Source organism: Alternaria hordeiaustralica (assembly GCF_023758085.1).
Source record: "Alternaria hordeiaustralica strain BMP 2776 chromosome Unknown scaffold_11, whole genome shotgun sequence".
NCBI classification, from domain to species: domain Eukaryota; kingdom Fungi; phylum Ascomycota; class Dothideomycetes; order Pleosporales; family Pleosporaceae; genus Alternaria; species Alternaria hordeiaustralica.
The window spans coordinates 167,215-192,942 of record NW_026056783.1 but is presented as its reverse complement, the minus strand read 5'-3'; the positions used below and the strand labels follow the sequence as shown (position 1 = coordinate 192,942).

The 25,728-nt window shown below is 52.8% G+C and overlaps 10 protein-coding genes across 10 annotated transcripts; 7 read left to right on the top strand and 3 right to left on the bottom strand.

The window, feature by feature from the left end:
- Positions 1 to 604: 604 nt before the first annotated feature.
- Positions 605 to 1,627, top strand: J4E84_005990 (uncharacterized protein; the record flags this gene model as incomplete). Its single annotated transcript, XM_049388582.1, has 1 exon — positions 605 to 1,627. The coding sequence occupies one exon, from the start codon at positions 605 to 607 to the stop codon at positions 1,625 to 1,627; it is 1,023 nt and encodes a 340-aa protein (XP_049243481.1).
- A 923-nt stretch (positions 1,628 to 2,550) lies between these two features.
- J4E84_005989 (uncharacterized protein) lies at positions 2,551 to 4,382 on the top strand (the record flags this gene model as incomplete). Its single annotated transcript, XM_049388581.1, has 2 exons — positions 2,551 to 2,648; positions 3,023 to 4,382. The coding sequence occupies 2 exons, from the start codon at positions 2,551 to 2,553 to the stop codon at positions 4,380 to 4,382; spliced, it is 1,458 nt and encodes a 485-aa protein (XP_049243480.1).
- Positions 4,383 to 4,928: 546 nt separating this feature from the next.
- J4E84_005988 (uncharacterized protein) lies at positions 4,929 to 8,708 on the top strand (the record flags this gene model as incomplete). The annotated part of the gene is made up of 5 exons (XM_049388580.1): positions 4,929 to 5,126; positions 5,238 to 6,554; positions 6,633 to 6,696; positions 6,839 to 8,632; positions 8,683 to 8,708. The coding sequence occupies 5 exons, from the start codon at positions 4,929 to 4,931 to the stop codon at positions 8,706 to 8,708; spliced, it is 3,399 nt and encodes a 1,132-aa protein (XP_049243479.1).
- Positions 8,709 to 11,558: 2,850 nt separating this feature from the next.
- Positions 11,559 to 12,420, bottom strand: J4E84_005987 (uncharacterized protein; the record flags this gene model as incomplete). The annotated part of the gene is made up of 2 exons (XM_049388579.1): positions 11,559 to 11,928; positions 12,239 to 12,420. The coding sequence occupies 2 exons, from the start codon at positions 12,418 to 12,420 to the stop codon at positions 11,559 to 11,561; spliced, it is 552 nt and encodes a 183-aa protein (XP_049243478.1).
- A 2,148-nt stretch (positions 12,421 to 14,568) lies between these two features.
- J4E84_005986 (uncharacterized protein) lies at positions 14,569 to 15,655 on the top strand (the record flags this gene model as incomplete). The annotated part of the gene is made up of 2 exons (XM_049388578.1): positions 14,569 to 14,855; positions 14,905 to 15,655. 2 exons carry the CDS (start codon positions 14,569 to 14,571, stop codon positions 15,653 to 15,655), a joined length of 1,038 nt encoding a protein of 345 aa, XP_049243477.1.
- A 160-nt stretch (positions 15,656 to 15,815) lies between these two features.
- On the top strand, positions 15,816 to 16,715 carry J4E84_005985 (uncharacterized protein; the record flags this gene model as incomplete). Its single annotated transcript, XM_049388577.1, has 3 exons — positions 15,816 to 15,828; positions 16,011 to 16,370; positions 16,432 to 16,715. The coding sequence occupies 3 exons, from the start codon at positions 15,816 to 15,818 to the stop codon at positions 16,713 to 16,715; spliced, it is 657 nt and encodes a 218-aa protein (XP_049243476.1).
- A 1,473-nt stretch (positions 16,716 to 18,188) lies between these two features.
- On the top strand, positions 18,189 to 20,762 carry J4E84_005984 (uncharacterized protein; the record flags this gene model as incomplete). The annotated part of the gene is made up of 1 exon (XM_049388576.1): positions 18,189 to 20,762. One exon carries the CDS (start codon positions 18,189 to 18,191, stop codon positions 20,760 to 20,762), a length of 2,574 nt encoding a protein of 857 aa, XP_049243475.1.
- Positions 20,763 to 20,947: 185 nt separating this feature from the next.
- Positions 20,948 to 21,760, top strand: J4E84_005983 (uncharacterized protein; the record flags this gene model as incomplete). Its single annotated transcript, XM_049388575.1, has 1 exon — positions 20,948 to 21,760. The coding sequence occupies one exon, from the start codon at positions 20,948 to 20,950 to the stop codon at positions 21,758 to 21,760; it is 813 nt and encodes a 270-aa protein (XP_049243474.1).
- An 85-nt stretch (positions 21,761 to 21,845) lies between these two features.
- On the bottom strand, positions 21,846 to 22,318 carry J4E84_005982 (uncharacterized protein; the record flags this gene model as incomplete). Its single annotated transcript, XM_049388574.1, has 2 exons — positions 21,846 to 22,121; positions 22,313 to 22,318. 2 exons carry the CDS (start codon positions 22,316 to 22,318, stop codon positions 21,846 to 21,848), a joined length of 282 nt encoding a protein of 93 aa, XP_049243473.1.
- A 2,099-nt stretch (positions 22,319 to 24,417) lies between these two features.
- On the bottom strand, positions 24,418 to 25,571 carry J4E84_005981 (uncharacterized protein; the record flags this gene model as incomplete). Its single annotated transcript, XM_049388573.1, has 3 exons — positions 24,418 to 24,737; positions 24,787 to 25,185; positions 25,238 to 25,571. 3 exons carry the CDS (start codon positions 25,569 to 25,571, stop codon positions 24,418 to 24,420), a joined length of 1,053 nt encoding a protein of 350 aa, XP_049243472.1.
- Between the last annotated feature and the right edge of the window lie 157 nt (positions 25,572 to 25,728).

Sequence of the window (25,728 nt, the reverse complement as noted above, 5' to 3'; positions counted from 1 at the left end):
CGCTACTTGGACCACGCCGCTGCTAAAGCTGTCATTGCGCAACGACAATATACATTTGTCCGCTCGCTGGTCGCCCTAGACTTCAAACCCGAAGAGCATTCAGACCGGCAATACGACCTTGACGCCCGCCAACTGACGAAACAAGGTAAGCGCACTAGCTCACCGCGCATGCATATGCCAGCGCATCATCCCTTCCAATCGCCCACCCCGCCAGCACAGCGTCCAATGCTCTTTTGATTTGGCTGACAATCATTGTAGGCGACTCTCATCTTCCTCTCGTGACTGGTGAATACCTGCAACGGCTCTTCCCCACTACTACGGCGCGGGCCTCTAGAGTGCAGCTTCATCCTCGACAAATCGCTCCATCATTTGTAAACGCGCACTGCCCCTCGACGTCCAATCACCACTGCTGCGCCTCAAACCTGGAAGCTAAAGCCGTGCGCTCTAGCGAATTCGCCTCAAGCACGCCTGGCCATTGACAGCGCATCAAGTATCGGCCCTGCCGCGACGTGACCGCCTGCCTGTATTACGCGCCTCAACTGCGAGCCTCTCGCTACCTCGTCTTCACGCAAATAGGCCCACAATCTACGCATTGTAGACAGCCATGACCGACTACGCACAATTCCACGGGCATGCGCCCGCGCCCAACCCGCAGCAAATGCAGTTCGGACAGCAGCAGTCGTCCCCAATCCTTCCATCAAATGGAAACTTCGCGCATAACGGCCAACCACATCCCCAGCACCACCCGCAGATGGGCTTCCCTCAGCATCAGGCCTACATGGCTGGCATGCAAAATCCATACATGCCCTCTCAACAGCAACAACACCAACAGGCTGCTGCGTTAGCTACCGCTGCTGCAGCAGGACCAGCCGGATACTACGATCAAACCGCCATCTCAGGTCAACTAGCACAAGACCCACGCGCATCTCCACGCATGTCAGTATCCCAGATGAAGGGCGATGGACGCGCTCCACGATCACCGACAAACGTTTCCAATGCGATGAACAACGCGCTCCCATCTCAAGTTCAGATGACCCCGACTCAGATGCAACAAAGGCGAATGAGCACTCAAATCAGTAGTCCTGCGATGCAGCAGCCACAGCCTGTCATGAACCATGGCGGCCCCAGACCCTCCGTCCCTCCGATGCCCCAGCAATCGCAGCACCAACAATCGCCTGAGCTTGTCGCTGGAGGTGCACAACCAGAAGAGGCGCCACTCTATGTCAACGCGAAACAATTCCATCGCATCCTGAAAAGGCGTCTCGCGCGACAGAAACTCGAGGATGCACTTCGGCTGACATCCAAGGGTCGAAAGCCATACCTACACGAGTCTAGGCACAATCACGCCATGCGCCGTCCCCGTGGTCCTGGCGGTCGCTTCTTGACCGCAGAAGAGGTGGCTGCGATGGACAACGCAGCCGGAAAAGGCGAGGGTGAAGACGGCAACAAGGAAAACGCGTCCATGCCTCCCAAGCCTACCAGCTCTGGCCCCAAGCGCAAGGCATCATCTACACAACTCAAGGGAACACCTACCATCAAGAAGAACAAGGCAGGTGCCGTGCAGCGCCACAGCACGAGCGAAGAGGATGAAGATGAGGACGAAGACGATGGTGAGGATGAAGGCTAGGCTCTCCTCCCGCCCGGGCCTCTGCCCACTCCCGTCGATCTGATTTCTATACCCTTTTAATTTCGACACCTGATCTTCTTGAGAGTTCCTCCAAGGAGCTCCCCTTCATTTCACGACTTACGAAGCGAGTGCTTTTGGGACACCCGGTTGGTTTATGCATTTTACCCCTGTTGTCAGATTAATGACACTTTCACACACAAATTGTCTTATCAATGGACTGGGTCGGATTCGGGTCACACATAAGGCAGGGCGGTCGGAGCATACGGCACTCACTCGGATGTTGGGAGTTCTGTTGTTACTTCCTATTTCTCGTCTGCTGAATTGTGGACTATCCTTTGTATCTTTTCATTATCTTTTTTTCTTCTTCTTGTCTTGTCTGTTACGATCAATACCCACACTCGCTATCTAGCTTGGCGAAGATACCCAAACCACTGGCCAGGAGAGCCAGTGGCTATACTAGAAAGGGTCTTCCTTCATCGGAGAAAATCAATATCATCCCATTCCCCCAGATTGGATTTTGCGAATGCAAACTGATGTCGCATCCTTGAAGTTCAAGTTGTACGTGACAGACCACCTCACCAATGCCATGTATGACTTTGTGGTATATCACATTGTGCGTGAAACCGACCTGTCAGGATCGAGTTGTGTTCTCGGGAGGTGTGTGATGTGTATCACAGTCGCATGGCAAAGTCCGATGTTCGCTCAGAGACTGCAGGCGTCTTCTTGTCCACGGCATTTGGACAGCATACACCGGCTTACCTGAGGCTCTGTCTTGCTCACTAGAGCTACGCCACTAGCGGTGTCTACAATCTGTGTCGCATTCAGGAAGATGGCTAAGTGAAAGTATGCATTGTCTTGCAAACAACTTACTAAAATAAAATAGTGTGCATGCAGCAAACCTTGGAATTGCGACACCCCCGATGATGCCTGCCTTTCTGTACATCAAGTCCATTTATCCCCAACGTCAGCCTCTCGCCAGACTCGGACGGCGCTTTGACATGCCTGACGACATGTGCGACAGGTAAGTCTATGATAGCCGCATGCAGATCTCCACATCAGCGGCTTGGTCATTGCTAAGTAATCTGCTGCGGAATTATCGTGCGGAACCGCGCCTCGGTAAGCAACGGAGCCCTGGAGATCTGCACCTGGGAAAGTGCGGAGCTTCTGCAGCCGGATATGTACACCAATTTGGATTGTGCTACGATAAGCACGTTCTGGCTCTTTCCACAGGCGACCTACATGATGAGCTTTTCGTCGCAGACTCCTGCTACCCCTCATCCCTCCCAATCGCGAGAACATGAAGAAGAGTGCATCCAGCCAACAGTCAGCGGACGAGTCAATTCGGGAATTACACGACTAACAGCACGATGAAATTGACGATGGAGAAAGAGATAGGATTGAGGAAGAGTGGCGCAACAGTATCCGCCTAAAGGTCGATCTACGACTTTGCAGCATTGCTGGCATCTTGTGCTCGCTCAATCTACTTGACAGCGGCGTCATCTCTAGCGCATCTGTCACCTCCATGCTTAGCGATCTGGAACTAAATGTCGGCAACCGATACTCTGTTTCCATATTTATCTTCACGATCGCGAGCATTGCCTTCCAGCTACCATCGACAATCGCCGTGCGCACCTTCGGTCCGCGCATCTGGTTTGCCTTCATCACCTTCTGCTTCGGCATCATCACACTGTGCACAGCTTTCGTGCAGACATGGCGACAGATGATTGCACTACGCATCCTGCTTGGAATAGCTATGTCGGGAATTTATCCCGGCTTGACGTATCTCATCTCAACATGGTATACGCGGAAAGAGCAACAACTTCGCTTTGCTCTGATGCAGAGTGGCGAAGTCATTGTCTTGGCAACCGGTGGCATTGTTAATTTCGGACTCAATCAGCTCGACGGCACATATCTCAAGGGTTGGCAGTGGATGTTCGTCGTGCAAGGGAGCATTACTGCGTTCTTCGGAATTCTGACATATTGGTGGATGGTCGACTTCCCGGAGCATGCCCAAAACTCCTTCTACTTCCTCACGCCTCACGAAAGTGCGTTGGCGTCTTCTCGAATCGACAACGACAGGGGCGATGTCAAACCCGACGACTTCGCATGGTCTAAAGTCTTCGTTCATGCCAAGGATCCGAAGGTGTACGGTTTCTGCACCCTTTACTTCCTGCAGAACCTCGTCTCGACATCGCTGTCTTACTTCCTACCCATCATTTTGCAAACCGGCATGGGCTTTTCTTCAAACAAGGCAATTTTGCTATCCGCACCACCTTACTACTACGCTGTTATTCCCGCTATCCTGTCCTCGATCGTCGGCGACAAGTTCCAGTTAAGAGGGCCTATCATAGTCTTCAATTGCGTATCTTTGATTGTAGGTTTCTGTATGCTGGGCTTCTCGGACCAGGTCACCGTGAGGTATATAGGCACCTACCTTGCCACCGGAGCGTACGTGGCGAATTGGGCGGCCATGGCGACTTATCAGGCGAATAACATTGTCGGTCAGTGGAAGAGGGTTTTCACTGCCGCAATGGTCACAGCTTTCAACGGCGCTGGCGGTATCGCTGGAAGCTTCATTGTGAGAGCACCAGAAAGTCCGAGGTATATGACGGCCATCTGGGTCAGCATAGGAAGTCACCTCTTGATCATTGGATTGGTGGGAGTGTTCTCGGTGTTTTTCTACATGGCGAACAAGCGGCAGACTAGGGGGAAGCGTCTCCTAGAGGGCACAGAAGGTTTCCGGTTTACGTACTGAGTGAAGGGCGGAATGTGGTTGAGCTAAGGCAGACGCTAAGAAATATCTACTGTACCAATACCTCGTGATGCCTGGTTCTGGTTGAGTTCATGTAGTCTTTCGAACTTGTCATGCAGGTAGTCGTCCGCCGGCATGCTTGACAAGTCGCAGGAACATGGGATGAAAGCGGGTTGACGTCGTCGGTGGGGACGACCGTATGGGACAGTTGGCTCGTGCTGAGTCCTCACTTGCATCGTCGACCCAACTCGCAGCTGCCTCACCACTTTCCGCTGCTACAGCACGAGCGATCCCGCAGTCCCGGCCTACCGCCCCAAGCAACCCGTTCTCTTCAAATCTCGCTGTTTTCTGCTTCTCCAGCTGCTGGCGCCGACTTGGTAGCGTCACGCAGCTTCCCCCTGTCCAGCTGGCCCCTCGACCGGGCAACAGCACCCCCGTGGCCCTCCGCCGAGCTTATGCGCATCGACGCCGGCCGTACACACATTCAGTAATCTACTTCACCACACTATACACGCGTTTTGAGACTGCGCTGCACGTGTAGCCGCCACAATGGTGTTCCTCGGCATATATCGCGCCATCTACGACTATGAGCCCCAGAGCGACAATGAGATCGCCCTGAACGAGGGCGACATCTTGATGGTGCTGGAGAAGTCGACCATCGACGCCTGGTGGAAAGCAAAGAAGAAGGGGCGCGATGGCGACGAGGAAGAGCCCGAGGGCTTGATCCCGAACAATTACATTGAAGAGGTACGCTGCGCCTCACTCCGATGACAGCCCAATCCGCGTCGCAAACCATGCCCAACGCTGCACCAGGCATTGTGTGGAATGCTGCAGCATAGAGACTGATGATACGTATAGGCCGCCCCAGTCGCACAAGCCAAAGCCCTCTTCGATTACGACCGCCAGACGGACGAGGAGCTCTCGTTCAAGGAGGACGCCGTCCTAGACGTTTACGATACCACCGACCCGGACTGGACGCTGGTCGGAGTCGCAGACGACTATGGCTTTGCGCCCGCGAACTATATCGAGCTCACTGAAGAGGGAGCAGCGGCAGGAGCACCAGCTGCGCCATCTCCCGCGCTGCCTAGTCGCCCGCCCATGCCACCAGCGACCGACTCTTTCGACGACGATCAGCCGCCTACTCCAGACACGCCTCCACAACCGAGTCCGGCTGCGGCCCTGGCTGGCATCATACAGAAGAAGTCGCAAGAGGCAGCACCGCGATCGACTATTTCTCCTCCGCCCAACGTAAGCGCGCCTCCGCGACAGCAACGACGCGTGCAATTTACCCCGGAAGAGTCGGACGAAGAAGTGCCAGCACCCCGTCTTCCCCAGCGACCCGAGTCCGAAGTCTACTCACCTCCGCCTACCCAATACGCACACGCGCGATCCCCATCGCCCCCAGTCAGATCGCCACCGCCCCGAAGCGTCACGTTCGACCAATATGATCCTCCGAGCAGGGACGAGCAGCCCGCGACACCCATGTCGGGGTCGGGCTACCATCTGTACAACATCTACGAGTACATTACACAGCCAGGCAAGAATAAGAAAATGCCCATCACCCTGGGTGTCAACATCCCGAAAGGAATGATCATGATTGCACCCGAGAAGTCGCGCGACGGACCGCAACAGGAGTGGAGCGCTGACAAGATGGAGTACTACTCGCAAGAAGGCAAACACATATTCATGGAGCTGAAGCAGCCAAGCAAGAGCGTCGACTTTCACTGTGGTGCTAAAGACACCGCATCAGAGATCATGCTCGCCCTTGGTGAGCTTGCAGGAGCGGCTAAGAGCGCAGGACTTCGCGAAGTACTCGCTGCTGGCTCCGGAAACTCCAATGTGCAGAAGAAGGGAGTTATGCTTTTTGACTTCATGGCACAGGGTGATGACGAAGTTACCGTTGGTCTCGGCGACGAGATCTTAGTCCTCGACGATTCCGCAAGTGACGAGTGGTGGAAAGTCAGGCGGCTGAAGAACGGCAAAGAGGGTGTGGTACCAGCTAATTACGTTGAGGTCACAGAAACCGTCCCCATACACGCTCCCGCAGCTGCCATCGCTCGATCGGGAACCAACGCTGGCCGATCCGTTGTCGAACAGAATAGGCGGGAGGAGGAAGAGCTTGCTCGCCAGGCTGCGAGACGGAAGAAGCCAGAAAGTGAGGCAAGGAACGATCAGGTAGGCCCTGGCCTGCACTTGCCTTCGCGTAACTCTAGTCTTATGCAAACAAACGTTGACCATCGTCGTACTTCACAGAGATCATCAAGCAAGCGCGAAAGCTCCGCAAAGGACTCGAGTTCAAAGTCCGGCTCCAAACCAAGTCAGTATACAGCAATTTCACTACTTGAGTTTCTTGATCTGTCTACTGAAAAGGGTTCTGCGCCGTTCGTGGGCGCTGAACATCTACCTAGTGGGACAACAGAACACGCATTGTGTGCAAGGATGCTGACCAAATTTCTTAGATTCCGCCAAGGTACGCACTTGGACCGACCGATCCGGATCGTTCAAGGTCGAAGCAGAGTTCATTCTCATCAAGGATGGCAAGATCCACCTACACAAAGTCAATGGCGTCAAGATCGCCGTACCTGTCACAAAGATGTCAGTAGAAGACCTCGAGTACGTTGAACGCGTCACAGGCGAGTCTCTAGATGACGACAAACCCCTATCGGATTTGAAGAGGAGGAGCATGCAACAGCCTCGTGGGAAGGACTCAGGTCCAACCGGTATTTCCGTCGAGAAGAAGCCGGAATACGACTGGTTCGACTTCTTCCTCAAGTGTGGTGTCAACCCACAGATCTGCGAACGATATGCCAGGGCATTTACCAAGGACGAGATGACAGAAGAAAACATTCCAGACATCACTCCTGGGCTTCTGCGTACGTTGGGTCTCAAGGAAGGTGACATTCTCCGTGTGACCAAGCACTTGGACGCGCAGTTCGGAAGAGATAAGCGAAGTGTTAGCTTTGCTGAAGAGGGAGGAGAAGGAGCTTCTGGTGGACTGTTCTCAGGTCCAGGAGGTGCACTGAGAAATAACACCCGAAAGGGACGTCCTGCACCACCGGTCGAGACGAATGATGTCGTTGATCCAAAGGCGTTTGAACCGAAGTCCGATGACACCGTTAAGAAGCCCGCAGACGGGACGTCAGCAGCGACATCTGATAAGACAGCGAACGGGTTTGACGACAATGCGTGGGATGTCAAGCCATCCAAGTCAACATCTGACAAGACAGCATCTCCACCTGCAGCACAAGCCCCTGCCGCAAAACCACCCCAGCTGACTGGATCCATGAACGATTTGTCTCTTCTAGATATGCCTGCACTCAAGCCTGACGAGATCGCGCAGCCAACGCCTCCTGCTCCCGCACCTCAGCCAGCACAAGCACCTGCTCAACAGCCTCCAGCACCCGTTCAGCAACCGCAGCCAACAGGCGCTACTCCTACCCTTTTCGAGCAAGTTGCAGCTATCAAGGCCCTTACCCAACCTCACAACATGGCCCCACCGCGCATGCGCCCACAAGCCCCCCAGCAGCAGGGTCCTGGAGGTCTCATTGCTCCACCGCCGCAGCGTTCTTCCTCTGCCCCTATGAACCCACAACAAAGTGCTTTCGGTCCCCCACCACCCCTACAACCTCAGCTCACAGGTTACAACCCCAACCTCATGGGTCAAAACTCTGGACAAGGCCAAGGCATGCAGGGTATGCCACCAATGCAACAGCAAATGACAGGCTTCCCACAGCAAAATGGCGGTTTCGGGTTCCAGCAGAACGGCATGATGCCTCAACCCACCGGCTACAACTCCATGTCCCCACCCCAGCAGCAGCCTATGCAGACTGGATTCGCCCAATACCAACAACAGCAACCAACCGGCTTTCAGCAGCCCATGCAGACAGGTTTCCAGCAGCAGCAGCCACACTTCACACAAGGTTTCGGGAATGGCAGCCCTTTTGCCGACCCACCACGGGCACCTTTCCAGCCACTACAGGCTCAGCCTACGGGGTACAACTCGTTCCAACCATCGCCGCTTAACCCCCAGGCGACTGGCGTCAACCGCTTCCTGCCTCCGGCCCTTGCGCCACAGCCGACTGGCTACATGTCGAACCAAAGCCCGCCGCCTGTCCCTCCCATGCCGCCAATGCCCCAAGCGCAGCCTCTGGTGCCCCAGAAGACTGGCCCACCGCCGACCATCAAATTTGGTGTACAGCCCGCGAAGAAACTAACGCCCCAGCCGACGGGGAGGGCGAACCTTGCCAACGCCAGTAAGTGTTCGAAAATATATCTATGCAAGACCTCTCTAACCGTTGACCAGCACCCCAAAACCCGTTCGGCTTCTAATCTCGCTCGCGGTGGCTGTTTGTTCTGTCGCACCCCTTTGTTTACCTATGGGGCCTTCACTTAATTACCCTGATACTGTATATGTACATAAGTTCTGCCGTGCCTGTTTGTTGTTTCGCGGAGTGGGTTCGTAAGGCTCGATAGCATTCTTCATCAAGCCACGTAGCATTTGCGTGCACTTAAGACTCCCAATTACCAGCTTCGTTTTGCCCTCATTGCTAGCATGTTGCCCTCTGTAGCCATCTCTTCAAATTGAGCGAACCTCTAGTTCAGATGTGGACGTGGTACTATCGGTCCGGCAATGGTGTGGTCTAGACTGCGGCTGACATGCGTGGCGTGATGGCTGAGTTGCTCAGAGAGGATTGGCGGTGAGATGCAGTCACGATCATACGTGAACTTTTGCACGTCAACCAGATTGGAATACTTCTAACAAGGCACTGCGATAACAGACATTGCATGTTACATATGCAGGACGAATTACCCCTGTTCTCGAGCTGTCGTTCACCCTTGGCGCGAGGCAGATGCGAGACCAAGCCTTTGCCAAGTAAAGCTTAGCCTGACACATCAGGTGGCACGATATCCCTGCGATGCATGTGTGGCTGGCTAGCTAGCAGGCCGATTCGATGTCGTATCCACGCAAAACCGCGCACGCGTCTGTGGCTCTGCTCATCGAGTGATGCCAGACCTTGCACTCACCGTAAAGTACGTGGATAGACCTCGGCCAACTACATCATCATCGCAGCTTCGGCCATAACTCAGCCACGCCTTGAAATCCCCCGACATCGCGTTGGCACTGTCAAAAAGCATGACAAGCATCTGTGGCGATGACGAAGGCCCACAGCATGTCTCGCGCCCCCGGCTTATTTGCGCCAATAGCCCGGCGCACAGCCGGGCAGCGAATGTGGCTCAGGCTAACTAGCCCAATAGACCGGCCGAGTGATGCGTTGCCCTGTCCGCGTGAGAAGGAGGGCGCGAACGCGGGCGCTGCAGATTAAAGGCGGCGCATCCCCTCCCCGGACTGTAAGAAGGGTCCACTGTATTTCCTCCAGCCGTCTACTCACTTGACTTCTGACTTTACTTTGACCGTTGCGCAACGAGTTTGAACGGTGACGCGGGTTTTTAACAAGCGAGAAATTAAGATTCGGACGGCTCCTCGGCGAAAGCTTGGTTTGAGGATACGAGACTCGGTTGCGCGACTGCTGCTTGCCTGATTCACCATTACCGGCTGCCTTTGTCTTACCTCCATCATCGACGAACGAAAGACCAATTTGCGAGCACGTATCGAATTAATCACGAGCGCGACTCCTAATCCGTAGTTCCCATTCTTACGAACATCTCAAAGGCCGTTTTATATCAACATGTCGAACCAAGGCTACTACCAAGGCGGGCCTCAGCCTCAGTACCCACAACAAAGGTACGCTTCTCACGACCGTCTACAAGCACAGGCGATATCGCGCAAAGCCGCGCGCACACCCAATCTCCCCTGCAACCGCAAAAGACATCTACGTAGTCGAAGAGCGAACAAGTGCTAACTCCATCACAGCTACGGTCCCCCAGGCGGCGGCTACGGCCAACCCCAACAATACGGCGCTCCACCACCACAACAACAGATGTACTACGGTCCCCCGCAAGGACAATACCAACAGGCACCACCACAACCAAAGCAGAAGAAGGATAGAGGATGCTTGGCGGCTTGGTAAGTTCGGCACGATATACTCGAGGGTTGAACTTTGGCTAACGGAAGACTAGTCTGGCGACACTGTGCTGTTGTTTTGTGTGCGAAGAGGGTTGCGAGTGCTGCGCTGATTGCTGCGAGTGTGCGGCGGAGTGCTGTTAGATGGATAACGAGGAGCTGGACGGGCTAGTTGGGTGTTAGTTGGCACTGAGGCAGTGTGTTGTACGGTGCTTCTCTCGAGTCGAAGGTTCGCACGGGGAACGTGCGATTGGGTTGCGACGACATGTGCATGAACTCTTGCCGTTTTCCTTTTGTTTTCGAGTATACCTAACCACTTCTGGTCTTTCTTATCATATTCAATGCAAGGCTTGTCTGTTCTGTTGAGGCAGGTCTAATTCGAGCCTGTTTTCTTGATGTATGATGGCGGAAGTTGTTCGCATCCATATCTTTTGATGAAATTCCTTGGCATGATGAGAGGTAAGTCCAGAATTTTGTCAGGTGCATGTCCCTTGTCGTCATCGGGAGCTCCAGATCTCACTGCCGGTCGAGGTTCGGTGAATCATGTGCGACAGCGCAAGCACCTTCGTGTCGAATATTCTAAATTTCTTGTAGCCACTCCGCCCCCCTCAAAGCCCTGACATCATGTTCTACTCTCTTTTCTCGCCACTCGACAACCTTTCTCCCGATCTATAGCCAGGGACTTACTCTGCGCAAAGATTTGCGCCCTCAACGAAAAAACACAAGATCGGACCGTATTAGATTGGGTGAACGCCCAAATGAAACAAACGCTGGAACAAACGCTGAAGAAAAAGCTGCAACAAATGCTGATAAATGGAAGAAGATACTTACCCAGTTGGTCGTATCTCGATGATCGTCATCTTCCGAATGGGTGTTTGGCTCCAGGAACCTGAGCGCACAATGGCCAGATGAGTTATGCATCTCAGAATGCCAAACCGGTGTGGTCGATGCCCAAGTTCTGTCGGACATTGGTCGTGAAAGATCGTGTACACTAAATGCAGGTCTACGTAGTCAGTGTACATCTCGTAGGCAGTCTATGCAAGGACGCTTACCGCAAAGTGTTGTGCGGGTCTTAGCAAAGGCATCGTTCCCCAACATCCTCAACAAACTCTTGAACAGCAGCTGGCTGCATAAGACGCTGCCACAACCGAACGTACTCAATAGTGCAGGTAGACCAAAGAGTTGGCGGTCCCACTGTACCAGCCGACCTCAATCCCATCACCCTCCTTCTTTTTGACTTGGTCAACGAACCTCTGCTTAGTGTCGTTGAGAGGCTCCCTGGTAGGTACTGTGTGGAACCAAGTGCTAGTAACGATACGTTGACTCATCTCGGCCATCTTGGTGTGAAGATTGACTCTCGCAATACCCGGGAACGTCTGTCGCAGGAGTTTGCGGAAACCGTCCTTGTAGAGGCTGTAGTACCCGAATGGCATGTCCACTGAGACGATGAGACGTCTCTGGCCGAGTGGGCGGCACAGGATCCATCGGTCACATGTGTCCAGATTATCGAATCCGAAATTGTTCAAGCTGTAGACCATTGCCGATGACTCAACGTACATTTGGCGACATACTTTGGGGACCGCAAAAGTGGGTTGGACAAAGCTGGACGAAGTATTCGGGCCTTTGGTCAGAGGGTGCGTGACATGCGTGAGCCTGATATCCCATCTGCGAACACAGGAGTAATCATGGATATCGACTTGATGATAGCCAACAGCGTAGGCCCAGATCTTGTTGCGGATTTCTGCTGGAAGACTGAGAAGCGGAGACTGGATGGAGTTGGATTTGGCGCTGTTGTGCGTCAGCTTTCATAGGAGGTATGTTGTGGAGTCGCATGTACATCTTCATCAATTCTGAGCGAGCAGGAATCTCGGCTTTCATCAACCCGTTCATGTACCTGCGACCAAGCTGTTTGGGCTTGCGGACTGTGGGAGCTTTCTTCTTGACGACCTTTGTACGTTTCGAGGAGATTGTGTGATCTTTCGGCGCTGAAGAGCGAGCGGGCAGTTCGGGTGAGCCCATACTTGAGACTCAATATGGTCTTATTGCTTGTGAAGAGAGCGTGTGGTTGAAGGAGAACAAACTCAAGAGAGCTTGATAACTGCAAGATCGGAGACGTGCGCATATTGGGCGATGAAATGAACGATGAAAGATGGGACATGTGCGAGGATTGATCCAGATGAATTATCCGCTTTGAGACTGGTGAAGCCCGTACGTCGACCAATATGAAAGGTGATGGTGAGAGGAACGACAGGTTGCCGGCGCCGGCGACTAACGCTTATCTAGGAACCTCACCGCGTGTCGAAGGTATCTGGCACGGTGATTGCTGGTGATACAACTGCCTGCTCTTGTATTAGGAGATGATGCGACTCATCATGCGCACATGTAGTGTCGGTATCCTCATCTGCGACCTGTGAATGTAACGGACACCACGACTCTCCGCGCTAAGGTCAATGAGAGACATTTCATCCATCGTTCCGTGAAACTCTCTGCAATAAAGCTCTTGGGTACCTAAGCGGGATGTCATACAGGGCTTGGGATTGGAGAACCATAATTGAGCGGTTGAAAAGACTTCGGTGGAGGCATCTTCAGATGTAGTCTAGCTATTTCTGTATCAAGATGACGTCAGAGAACTTACTTTCTCTCACCTCCGCACCTGGGCAGAACCCGGCCATGTCCATAAAATACAGTAACGACAAATACGTTGTGCTGTAACCACATCTCATTTGTAACCCCCTTTTGGCAGTCATCGCCGTATCCAATTCTTTCAGACCCCCCGGAGGATATTTGTCCCAGCAACACCGACATGTGTGTACTCCGTAACGACAATCTTCAGGCCACTCCTCTCCCTTTGCAACAGTACTTTAGTCCTCTCCTGAATGTCCTGCTCAATCTGGTCGGCCGACCAACCATTCATTTCGCAAGAAAACCGGGCGTTCCATAGGTCGACGTAAAGCACTTCAAGGTGGGGGAATAGGTCTGTGAATCTGCAGGATGACTGCTCGAAGTATGCTCGTTCAAAAGAAATTGGAGTCTTTAGCACCTTGATTTGCCGTAACTGTATGGGGAGACGGCTTGATGTCCAGATTCTCAGGGCGTTCATTGACGTGAAGCCGAAGGAGTTCAGGGCGTATGGTAACAAGCAGGTCTCGTCGTACATCTGTCTGCAGACAAGCGATAGTGCCCGGTACGATCCAGCTTCGTCATCTGATACAAGCGCCTTGTTCAGTTGCCCGTGGCAGATCTCCGTTCTCAAGATGACATCCGCAGTCAGGGTGTGAACAACAAAATCGCGTATTTGCAGACATGGCTTCTGCAGAACCATGGTGAAGACCGCATTTCGCAGTTCTGCCGGCAAACGAAGAAGTGGCGACGCGCTCCTGTTTCTCTCAGCACTTCCGTGAGTTAGCTTGTGTCACCGTGGGTGCATCGTTCGTAGCTCACGTAAGGCAGACAGCTAATCTGCTCGTGTCGAGGAGACCATGTTTAGTGAGACCCAGCCGTACACGGCTATCGACTGTGTCGCCTTCTTTACAGAGGCGCATAACGGGCGGATGTGGACTCATAAGGGGCATGGTTGTGTCGGAAAACGGGGAGAGGGATGCACCTAGGTAGAAGCTCTGCAAAGAGGGTACGCCGGACGCTGAGAGTGCTACGGGTTTAGACGAGTAGGAAGCGATCCATGGATGTAAGTGTGCGGAAGGCACGCTAACGACACGCCAGGCCTTTACACTCTAGCGTACTTTCTCCGCTCGAATTTGGGTAGCTATTTGCAGTGAAGTCATTGTCTAATACAATTATAATAGCACAAGACATTGCTAAAGTTTTGGTATTAAGAAGATCCTCCGCCTTCAGTCATTAGCAATTGCGTAGGGTACGGGTGACATGTACTAATGTGCCCGATCTTCCAAGGGCGTCTTCGGTTGCAACCGAACTCATAGGTACGTACTGCACCAGCTGATATTTTCCTATTGTTGGATCTCATTACCCTAGGTGCTCGATGACTGCTGCATCAGTGAAGCCTAAAGCACGTGCGAGGGGTTAAGTCAGCCGTTGCCCAGGTGACCCACACTGGTCCACTGCACCTACCTTGAGCTGAAGGCCTGCTCAAGCTGTTACTCGCTCTTTCCCACACTCAACACGTCAGCGAGACAAATCCCCAACATCACCATGGTTCGCCGCTCTGTTCGCCTTGCGAAACCCGAAGACCGACCCCAAGAAGTTTTCCATGATCTAGATACCGCCGCGGTCAGGGCCAAAAGCCAGAAACTCGAAGAAGCCGCGCGTGCGCGAAAGAGGCAGCGAGTAGAGCATGGCGAATCCACCTCTTCGGCGGATACCATGATCAAGGACGCTATGGCTAGGTCGGATAATCTCCGAGACGGCCATGAGCCCACCCTCTATCGGGGAAGTCAGCTCAACGCACAACTCTCGGCGGATGATCCTCGCAGTGCGATGTATGTATCCAATTCACGTAGAGCTCCTCCTTAGCTAATGAGATCGCAGCGTGGAACGTAATAGCTTGCAATCTCCTCTGCTATCTCTCCCAGCAGAAGTCCGTTGCGTCATCTTCGAATATGCTCTTGGTCACCAACACGTACACATCCTCACTGACGACTACGACACGAACATCTCTGTGGATCTTCCCGGTCCAGCTCGTTTCGGTGTGGATCCGCCTCATAGACGCGAAGCGATATCCCAGATACAAGCGCGGCAGTTCCACAACTGCGTCTTTCCAATTGACTGGCAGGCCTCCTATCGTACTCAGCCGTACAAATCTCGTCCATATCTTGTGTCTCCTAATATGCGGCATCAGGCGCAGCAGCAGCGATTTGAACACGAACGAGTGATCACCGCGACCAACGATCGCATGGCGCTATTCCAAGCCGTCTGTCGACAAATCTATCATGAGACCCGGTTCATTCCGTACGAGTTGAACGAATTCTCCTTCCAGGACGAGATGACGATGAAAGATTGGTTCGGCAATAGAGCGGCTGCTCAAAAGCGAGTTATCAATACGGTGTGGTTTGACCAGGAATGGCAGCGCAGTGACGCACTCTTTCCCTGGACATACCTAGGCGCCCTTATTCATATCGGAAAGATCCACGGTGTCAAGAAAGTGTACGTGTCTGTGGCGGCTGTCGAGCATATGTGGTCTGCGCAAAATCGTGGAAACGGTTCGAAGGCCAGATTCGCGCATAATGTCCGTTCCCTCTTCAGCAGACGAGACGAGCTTCAGATAGAATTTGTCAAGTAGATTGAGCTAGTGTGATATGGTCACGCGTGCTTTCATTGTACGCACCTCATCTACATGCTTGGCTCAATATCAGTGTGCATAATATTAATCTATATGCATCTCGCCTGTGCATCCTCAGTTGCCGAACACTATAAAGATCTTAGTGCACATTTAAGAAACTATGCGTGACCAGAGTGACTTGCTATATATATCATTCGGGTTGCTACGATGCTTCGGGTGGGTGCTCACAGAACAACTTCGACTGGACAGCCTAAAATGCATCTCCTGATAGCCCTCTCCGCCCTCGCTGCGACGGCGCAAGCTCATTGCAAGTTCACTACAGTGTAATCAGAAGAGTTGAACTGACTCTCAAAAGACCGCTTCTCCAAGCTCATCCTGAACGGCGTACCCGAATCGGCGGAATGGACTTCAATCCGACAAACGAAGAACTACCAAACCAACTCGGGTGTTACGTCCGTCACTAGTCCCGACATGCGCTGTTTCCAGAACCGTCCTGGAACGGGTACTGCCGTTGTCGCTGCTGGTGATAACCTCGGCTTCGTCGCTGAGACATCGATTACGCACTTCGGACCAGTGCAGTTCTATATGGCGAAAGTACCAGATAGTGCGAATGTCAATACGTGGGAGCCGGCGGGTAACGTTTGGTTCAAGGCGGCGAGTATCAGCGCGGTGGGAAATCCCTTGACGAGTGGGGAGAGCACATGGCCTGCGTATGGTACGTCTTCATACCCCTCCTTGTAGCTTCCTTTCGCCTTCAGTTGCTAACGTTAGGGCAGGAAAGTCGCAAGTACAGTTCCAGATCCCTAAGAACGTGCCGAGTGGGAAGTATCTTGTCCGTGTAGAATCCATCGCTCTCCACCAAGCTCAGTCAGTCGGCGGCGCGCAGATGTATTTGTCTTGTGCGCAGGTCGAAATTACCGGGGGTGGTAATGGACAGCCTGGGCCTCTGGTTGCGTTCCCTGGAGCATACAATGCAAACGATCCTGGGCTGAGGTGGTCGTACTATCCGATCGCTACGAGCTACACTGCGCCTGGACCCGCTATATGGAAAGGCAACTGAGTTGCTCCGGAACTGGTCGAAATGATGGGTTGCGCCGGCGATGTCGATGCGGAAGGCGTGAGAACACGTGTCGTGGGATCCTCCCTTTCGGCAGAATCTTTCCCCCGTGAGTGAGTGGCCTTCTGCCTGAACCTCTTCTTTTCCCGAGCTTTTTGAATTGTCATGCCGTACATTCGTTTCATACCAGATATCGCTCCTGTCTCCGCTTCTCTGCCTCCTCTTTCTTAGCCAGCACAAAGGCAACCTCAGACCCAATAGCAACTACAACTGTTGCTGCAATGCCAATGCCAGTTCCAATAGCCGCAAAGCCCAGAATGGTAAAACACGTGAACCCTGTGAAGATAGTGAGGTACATGACACGAAAGAAAAGTAGGAAGAGGCCGTCGGGTCTGCGCTTCATCGCGTGTGAGTGAGACGATTTTCGATGCCTCAGGGCGTTCAAGATATGGTACTTCTGAGGTGCTGCTATTTTGATCGTCTCGAGGGCTGGGCTTCCGTTTTGGGATACGAGGTGATGTTTGATGCTGATCTTAGCTGGGCAGCACGGCCATTGAATTGTGGGGATGCGATTCCGCGCCAACCGAGCGATTGTGCACACGAAGGGAATAGCATCGTACCACAACGATCAAGTTGTTGATAACGCCCTATGACGAGGTGAAGCGCAGTCATCGCGGGGGCGTCAAAGCCACGTGACATGGCGTTCAGCAGCTTGCAGTGGCCGCGTCAGCTTGTCGACAATTGGCCCACGAGGGCGTGTCCTTATGCCAATACTAGGCCGGATGAGCGTGCCATCCTACTACCTATCTGTTTATAGCAGTGGCTATGCAGGCGAGGGGCCCGTTCAGGAAGAACAGACATGATGAAAAGACCCCTGAGGATTTCAGACCGGCCATGGACAGTGAGGGTACAATGCGCTGAACAGTGCGAGTCGAATCGGAGATGAAGTTTCAATGCTTACGGCATGAGAATTGAGAAGCTTAGTTGCTCGCAGACAACTGCTCGTGGATGTCAGTTTGCTGGAAGACAATGCTGCGGGCACAAGCGCGTTCGCTGACGTAATCGCTCTCCGAATTCGCCAGTAACCTTAACAGGTTCACAGGTTGTAGGGCGCATACACTAGAGGAGGATGCCAGATGCATGATCATGTGTAGCATATGTGCAATGGCTGGTGAAGGACACGAGGAACTTTATGACTGCAAAAAGATGCCGTGATTGAGCAGCCGGCACTTTCAGATCGCGTCTCCGCACGTGTCGACGCGTTTGTCTTGGCGCGCGTTGAGCCATTCGGTCGCCACTGGTTCACTCGCACATTGCACAGCACACAAGCACCACAACACTACTCAGGCATGCGCAATTACTTCTTCAATGTTTAGAAATCCTCGAGAAAACCGCTCTTTGCCCGAATCGTCCCGATTAACACCCTCTACTGGCCGGGCTCCATCGCCACCCCGCTCATCGTCTCGAGTAGCAGACATGGCTGCCAAAACCGCAACGAAGAAAGCTGCGCCCAAGCCGAGCACGAAAGCGCCCCCACCGAAGAAGACCAGCGTTCAGACAACTTTGACGCCAGCCGACTTTGCGAAGAAGTCGCCCGCTGGCAATGGCAAGAAGCAGAAGCCGGCTGGTACTCCAAACGGCAACATCATGGCATTCTTTAAGAAAGCCGAGGAGATCAACAGTCGTATATTCCTACAAGAACGAGGGTCAAACCCAACCATAGTGCTCGACGGCGACGAGGACGACGTGGGCTGGAGCGACGAGAAAAGCAATGGCGTCATGACTACAGACAACAGCGATGAGCGGTACAACGAGAATGGTGGGAGCAACAAGAGGCGCAAAGTCAGCGAGGAGGCGGTAGCGCCTGTGCCAGCCTGTTCACCACCCCCGCCGGCTGATCCTGAGAGCAATGCTCTGGATGCATTGGCAGCCGATGTTTCTAAGCAAGCGCCCAAACCGCGGAAGAAGTCTGGACCCTTCGTGGACGACTCAGACTCCGAAGACGACGAAGTGGAAATGCCTGCTACAACTCCAGGTATGACCATACGAAGCCATAATGAGGAATCGCCAATGACTAAACCAACGGAGGACCTGTTACCCCCGGATAGTGCCGAACACTCCAAATCCCACGATACCACACCCATAAAATCCGAATCGACATCGCAACACGGGGGCGAAGAGTTGGAGGAATACGAAGATCTGGAAGACGACGATCTGCTCGAAGGCGAAGAATACGATGAAAGGCGATGGATGAAGGAACAACAGAAGCTCGAGATGGAAGAGGCAGGCTTTGAGGGCGACCCGGACGATTTCGACGCGCCACCTCTATTCCCTGAAAGCGATGATACCGAAGTCAAACACGAAGAGCCACGTACCAATGATATACCTTCCTGTCCGATATGCGGCAACAATCTTCCAGGCCTGTCAGAACAAGACGTATCCGTACACGTCAATGCGTGCCTAGACGGCAATCCACTCCCTTTACCTGTGGTGAAGTCTGAGGAGGAGAGCAAGCCGACCATGACGAGTAAAGCGAAAGTTTTCAAAAAGCCGGACAGGCCAGCTAAACCTGGCCAAACCAACCCGTTTCAGCTTGCGAAGCCCAGCGCTCAGCCAAGTTCAGCCTTTTCAAAGCTTATGGCCGGCCATGCTGAAGATGCTGCGTGGGCATCTGCTGCAGCCGAGAACAACAAGTCTCGCGGCAAGCCTGCATACCAACGCACCTGCCCATTCTACAAAATTATGCCAGGGTTGTTCATTGCTGTAGATGCGTTTCGGTATGGAGCCGTCAAAGGTCAAAACGCCTATTTCCTGAGTCATTTCCATAGCGATCATTACATCGGACTTACTTCCTCATGGAAGCATGGACCGATATACTGTAGCAAAGTCACTGGCAACTTGGTACGACAACAGCTTCGTGTGGACCCCAAGTGGGTCGTCGATCTGGGTTTTGAGAAAAAGACAGAAGTACCAGGAACGGAAGGCGTCCACGTCACAATGATCTCTGCGAATCATTGCCCTGGCAGCTCTTTGTTCCTGTTCGAAAAGGAACTTAGCAAGGGCAAGAATCCGAAGCTACAACGAGTGCTACACTGCGGAGACTTCCGTGCGTGTCAAGCGCACATCGAACACCCGCTATTACGCCCAGACGTCCTCGATGCTGTGAGTGGAAAGAATCGGCAGCAAAAGCTAGACGCTTGCTACCTTGACACCACCTACCTGAACCCCAAATACGCGTTTCCGCCTCAGAAACAGGTCATCCAAGCTTGCGCGGACATGTGCGTAAGTCTCAGCAAAGTCCGCGCGGACGACTCCGATGGATGGGAGCAGATGAAGCGAGACCGCGCAGGCCAAGGCATGGTCAAGTTCGTTCGGAAAGACTCTAATACCGACGCTACCGGCGAGCCCAAAAGCCCTGCACGAGGCCGACTTCTGGTTGTGGTGGGCACATACAGCATCGGGAAGGAGCGCATCTGCACTGGGATTGCGAAGGCGCTGGGAAGCAAGATCTTCGCGCCTGCCAACAAACAGCGCATCTGCAAAGCGCTTGAGGACCCTGAACTGGATGCACTACTTACGACAGATCCTCGGGCAGCTCAAGTACACATGACGCCGTTGTTCGAGATCCGCGCGGAGACATTGGACGACTACCTGCGCGATTATGCCGACACTTTTACGCGCGTTGTCGGCTTTCGACCCTCGGGCTGGAACTATCGTCCACCAAAGGGTCGCTTTACCGAGTCACCTCAAGTACAGACCGTCTTGCATTCCGACAATTGGAGAAGTACCTTCTCTATGAAAGAACTAACGCCGCAAGCTGGGAGTGGAAGTCGGGCAAGTTGCTTCGGTGTGCCGTACAGTGAGCACAGCAGCTTCAGAGAGCTGACTATGTTTTGCTGCGCTTTGCGCATCGACAAGATCATCCCGACAGTCAACGTGGGCAGCGCAAAGAGCAGAGAGAAGATGAAGGCCTGGTGTGACAGGTGGGCGGCGGATAAGAAAAAGAACGGGCTGTTTAAACTGGGTGAAGACGGAGAGGGTTGGTCATAGTTAGTTTTGATTGGCATGCGCATTGCAATAGTGGGCCCAAGTCTATCATTTGGTAGCGATTCTACCAACCTTGGCTCCACGCCAATGCCAATGATCTTTGAACATGACTCAATCTCACTACATATTGATATTGATTCTCTAGCATCTACTCACTCATCTACGATATCCCCAAGTTCGCTTCCGCCATGTCGTCAATCATCCGCCTCCTCGTCATTTCCGATACTCACTCCACTTGGCCCTACACCCCAGACTGCCCTGCACCACCATGCGACATCCTCATCCACTGCGGCGATCTCACACAAGTCGGCGGTCTTCCCGCATACAAAAAGGCTATGCAAGACATTCAGACCGTCGACGCAGAGCTCAAACTCATCATCGCCGGCAACCATGACCTCGATCTCGATGAAGAGTGGGTGCGCAAGAACGCTGAAGATGGAGAAGAGGAAGAAGATATAGAAGACAGTGGGAAATGTGTCAGTTTCATGAAGTCGCACGAGAAAGAGGGTGTATACTACCTGGAAGAGGGTAAACATGACTTCAAGCTGGAGGATGGAAGGAGCTTCAGTGTCTGGGCGAGTCCGTATACGCCGGAGTTCAATGGGTATGCGTTTGCGTACGGAGAAGACGAGAATCGCTTCCGCGACATACCCGAAGACATCGACATCTTGATGACACATGGACCGCCTTCATTCACTGACGAACTCGGCTACGGTCTCGATGTCAATGTGAAAGGAAAGAGCTGTGGATGCAAAATGCTAGGCGATGCAGTAAAGAGAGTGAAGCCAAGATTGCACTGTTTTGGGCATGTACACGAAGGGAGAGGTGCTGTGAAGATGCAGTGGTCTGAGACGGGAAATGGGAATGGAAGAGTGAAGATGCTGCCCGGTGATGGGAGAGTTCTTAGCATTAGCAAAGAACTGGAGAGGACCAGATCTGTGCTAGTGAACGCGGCGGTATGGGGTGAAACAAAAGGCTGGACTATCGACCTCGACATATAAAATTCCCACTGGCTTCCACCATACCCGACCAACCCCTGCCACCGCAACCAACACCAAGATGTATCAATCAATGGCCAGCCCCTACTCAGACAGTACCAGCGCACACGAGACTCACGGACCCGCCGACCGCCTCGAGCACCTCGTACACACCTACGGAGTCGACCTTGTTCGCCACTCCCCAATCTTCAAACTCCAAAGGCGATTCGGACTTCCAGGCGCAGCTCTTCTTGTATGCCTTGCCCTCATCATATCGGTCTACGCCGACGTAACATTCGGCTACGGCGTATACACCTACGGCTTCTTGGGCAGCAAAGCAGCCGATAATGTCATGGTTCTTCTGTTGATGGTGGTGGTCGCTTTTCTGTGGGTGATGGCTCGCATTTTCTGGGTAACGAACTCGGAGAGGGAAGTCTCGGGACTAAGGAGGCATTCGTACATGTTGGGTAGGCAGCATGCTGCGAGGGGAGATGAGAGCGCGGAAGAAGAGGTGATAATCGTGGAGAGGCAGGATACGGTTTGAGTTCCCCATATGCTATGTCAGTCATCGCCTACATCCATGCTATCTTTCATAGGCATGGATTTTCTGCTGAATGGAATTGAGATCTTGATACTTTTCATTGACTACCTTTGCATGTGCACCAGGGTATACAAGCCACCTCACCATCCGCGCACCTTTCATGGAGCTACTCTGAGCCATGATCGAAGTTCTCAGCAGCTTCGATCTTCCATTGCCGTTCACTCATCGCCACCTGACTGTCCTTCAGGATGTTTGAGCCAGTATCGCTCTAGTGCAACTTTGAACGAAGGCGGGTGCAAATTGACTGTTTTCGCAAGATTTTCTGGGAACTCCTCAAGATGTAATATCTCTGTATCTTCCGATTCGTAACCCGCTTCTTCGCTGTTGATCGAATTCCAGAAGGCCTCCTCCCCGTAACGATGCTCAATCTCAAGTGTCTCGACGTGAAGATTGCGCACGGACTCCAAAGCGGAGCGGTATTCCCAATCTGCCGGGCTCTCGAATGAGATGCACCGAGCCTGCTGCCCATAACATTGTAGAAATGAGTGCAAGTTCTCGGCATTCATCCTAGTATTCCTCACAGTCAATTTGTCAAGAGCAGGCGTGTCAGAAGGCGAAGGAAGCGGGATGATCGGCCGAGGATCGATGAATTCGCTATGTTGGCTATGATCGATCACCAACGAGCGAAGGCGAGGAAAGAGACTTCTCGTGATCGACAGTCTGCCCTATCAAGCTGTTAGCACGAATAATAGGATGTCTCAGAACTGCGTTGCCAAAGCATAGCATAGGAGATACATACTAGTAACAAGTTAGCAAGATATCTTAAGAGCTATTCGTAGCGGCTACTTTACCCTTCTTTCTATATAATGGTGTTTGGTAGTATGGGCAGTACATGTCTCTTAGGACAAGCGTTTCTACCTTTTGACTGGCTTTCGCGAAGATTATAGAGGGGATGTTGGTGATGAACGCGTGATGTTCATCGAGATCGACGGCCAGAGTCATCGTGCGGACTGTGATCTTCGATGCTACCATGGCATGAATGAGGATGTGAAGGCCAAGATGAGCTATATTACCGACATTCCTCATATCCTCTTCTTCGCGGTAGCGTGAGATACTTCGAAACTTCCGGAATAGGTTATGATATCGCCCGGGTCGGGTACGAGGCTGGTGGTAGAATCCGATATGGTCGAAGTTCTTGAAGCAGAACAAAGCCTGGGCTAAGACCTCTTGGAGGGCCCTCATCCCGGCCTCCTGGATGATACTCATAGAGTTGCAGGCTCTAGCAAGACGTGGAGGCGTTGCGGAAGTAGGAATGCCGCTACCCGTCATTGGAGATCCGTAGCCCTTCTGCTTCCAGATGCGGGGGTACCAAGAGTCTTCAGCCAATTTGATTTGAAGTAGATCTGAGTAAGAGTCTTGGCGTAGTTGATCCCACTCTGCCTGCTCCATCTGCATCGTATCTGCCCCATGCTCGAGTGGGTACCCCGGGGGCACTTCAGCGCAGGCTATGATAAGTTTTGTAACCCAAGGAGCCAGATGCTCGCATGTAGACACCGCAGTAAGGTTGGATATACTTTGACGCGATCTCAGATCGAATATTGTTTCGCCCAGGTAAGCACCGAAAGCCTTCCATGAACAGTTACAGAAGCGACGGCTCGTGAGGCGAAATGCGAGCGAACACGCTTGCTCCTCTTCCTGGGCGTATCGATAGACAACAGATCCACTGTCTTTGTCTTCGGTAACTGGCGGTACAGCATGCTTCGCAACTTCCAGCAGTATGAACTCTAGTAATTCGGCGGGCAGCTTCTCGATAGGCGAAGTATCTGCCAAGGGCAGAGTCGTTGGATTCATAAAGGGTATTGCGCTTGTCGTGTCGATTGTGGGGTTTAGACGGCCGAACTTGGTTTGAGGAAGTACAATGAGCAAAGGATAGAAGGCTAAACGTTGCGCAGGTGAGAGAAATAAGCGGGTCGACTAGGCATCCGCGCTAGGATTTGTAGGAAACCACGGAAATGAAAGAACGCGAAAAGCCTGAAGTCACACCCGAGACTGAATGAGACTGCACTCCAGAGCTTTTTCCAGTTGACGAAAGATCTTGGTAGATATTTGAAGAGATTAATTACTGCTCCAGAGACAAATCTCACACGGTAGCACTAGCCGGGGCTGCCGTCACATCCACCTCAACAACCGTTACCGCCGGCTCCTTCTCTTTCTTCAACTTATCTTGTATAGCCTGATAATTTCGGCTCATGGCATTCCTCGTAAACTCCTCACCCGTCACCATTGGATACTTCTTCAGTGGACCCTGGATCTTGGCGTCTTTGCACGGCTGATTGAAGAAGGCGATGCTGTAGCGCTCGCCGTAGAAGTCATCAGGCTCACATGGAGCCTTGACACGATGGAATGTCGACTTGAAGCGGTCGTCAGACCATGACATAAGGAGGTCACCGACATTGCAGACTGTGGTGTATGAGTAAAGGTTTCAGGTCGAAATAGCACATCAACATACCGATTGCATTCTTGTCTGCGTCCGGCTCAACCTTGGTCCACGCATCCCCGTACCCGAACGAAGTTGATACTTCCCGCCCCGGACAGATCTCCAGACCAGACTGCCCTGCTTTCTGGAACAGCAGAGTCAAGAAGTCCCAGTCGGCGTGTGCGCCCGCTCGATGATGCACCTCTCCTGTTGGATTTGGCACCTGTGGAGTCTCGAAGTAATGTAATAATCGGCAGACAGTCTGAGACTCTGGTCGGCTGACATCGTGAGCTTTGACGAAGTAATCTTCCTCGAAGTTCAACCCTCGCGCGAAGCACCTCATGAGCCTCTCGCTAACTGCCTGTACTCTGTGCATGAACTCCAAAGCCTCTGCTCGGAACCCCGGAAGGGTCTGGTCACTCAGCCATCGACCTAACCAACGATCAGCACGGCCATACACATAAGACGAATGAAACCAGCTTACCGTTCATGCCTTCGCCAAATTGCATTTGATAAGACTCTTTGCGGTCGACTGCACCAGTAGATGGCCGGATTTGAGCATTCTTCTCCCATCCGGCGTTGTGTTGAGGGGAAAATGGCACTTGCGATTTCACGGGATCGGGCTGGTTGAAGAAACGCGCTGACTGATTGAATATGCCGTCAACAGCGTCGCGTGTTATGCCGTGGTCCACAATGCAGAAGAAGCCGTGGTTCTCTGCAGCATCGACAAGTTCCTGTGTAATCACATCGATGCGCGCATCGAAGTCGCGGAGGGAGATTGTCGGCACAGGGCGATCAACATACTTCGTCGGTGCCATGATGAGAGGGTTGATATTCGAGCTGGGTGAGGTTGGTGAGTTTCATATGTGACCGTAGTGTCTTGAGGGCAGACTGTACCTATTCTTATGTTCGGTCATCTTTGCTTCTATGCATGTGGTGTCGCGATATGCGTTCAGGCGTGCCAAAGCCGACGTG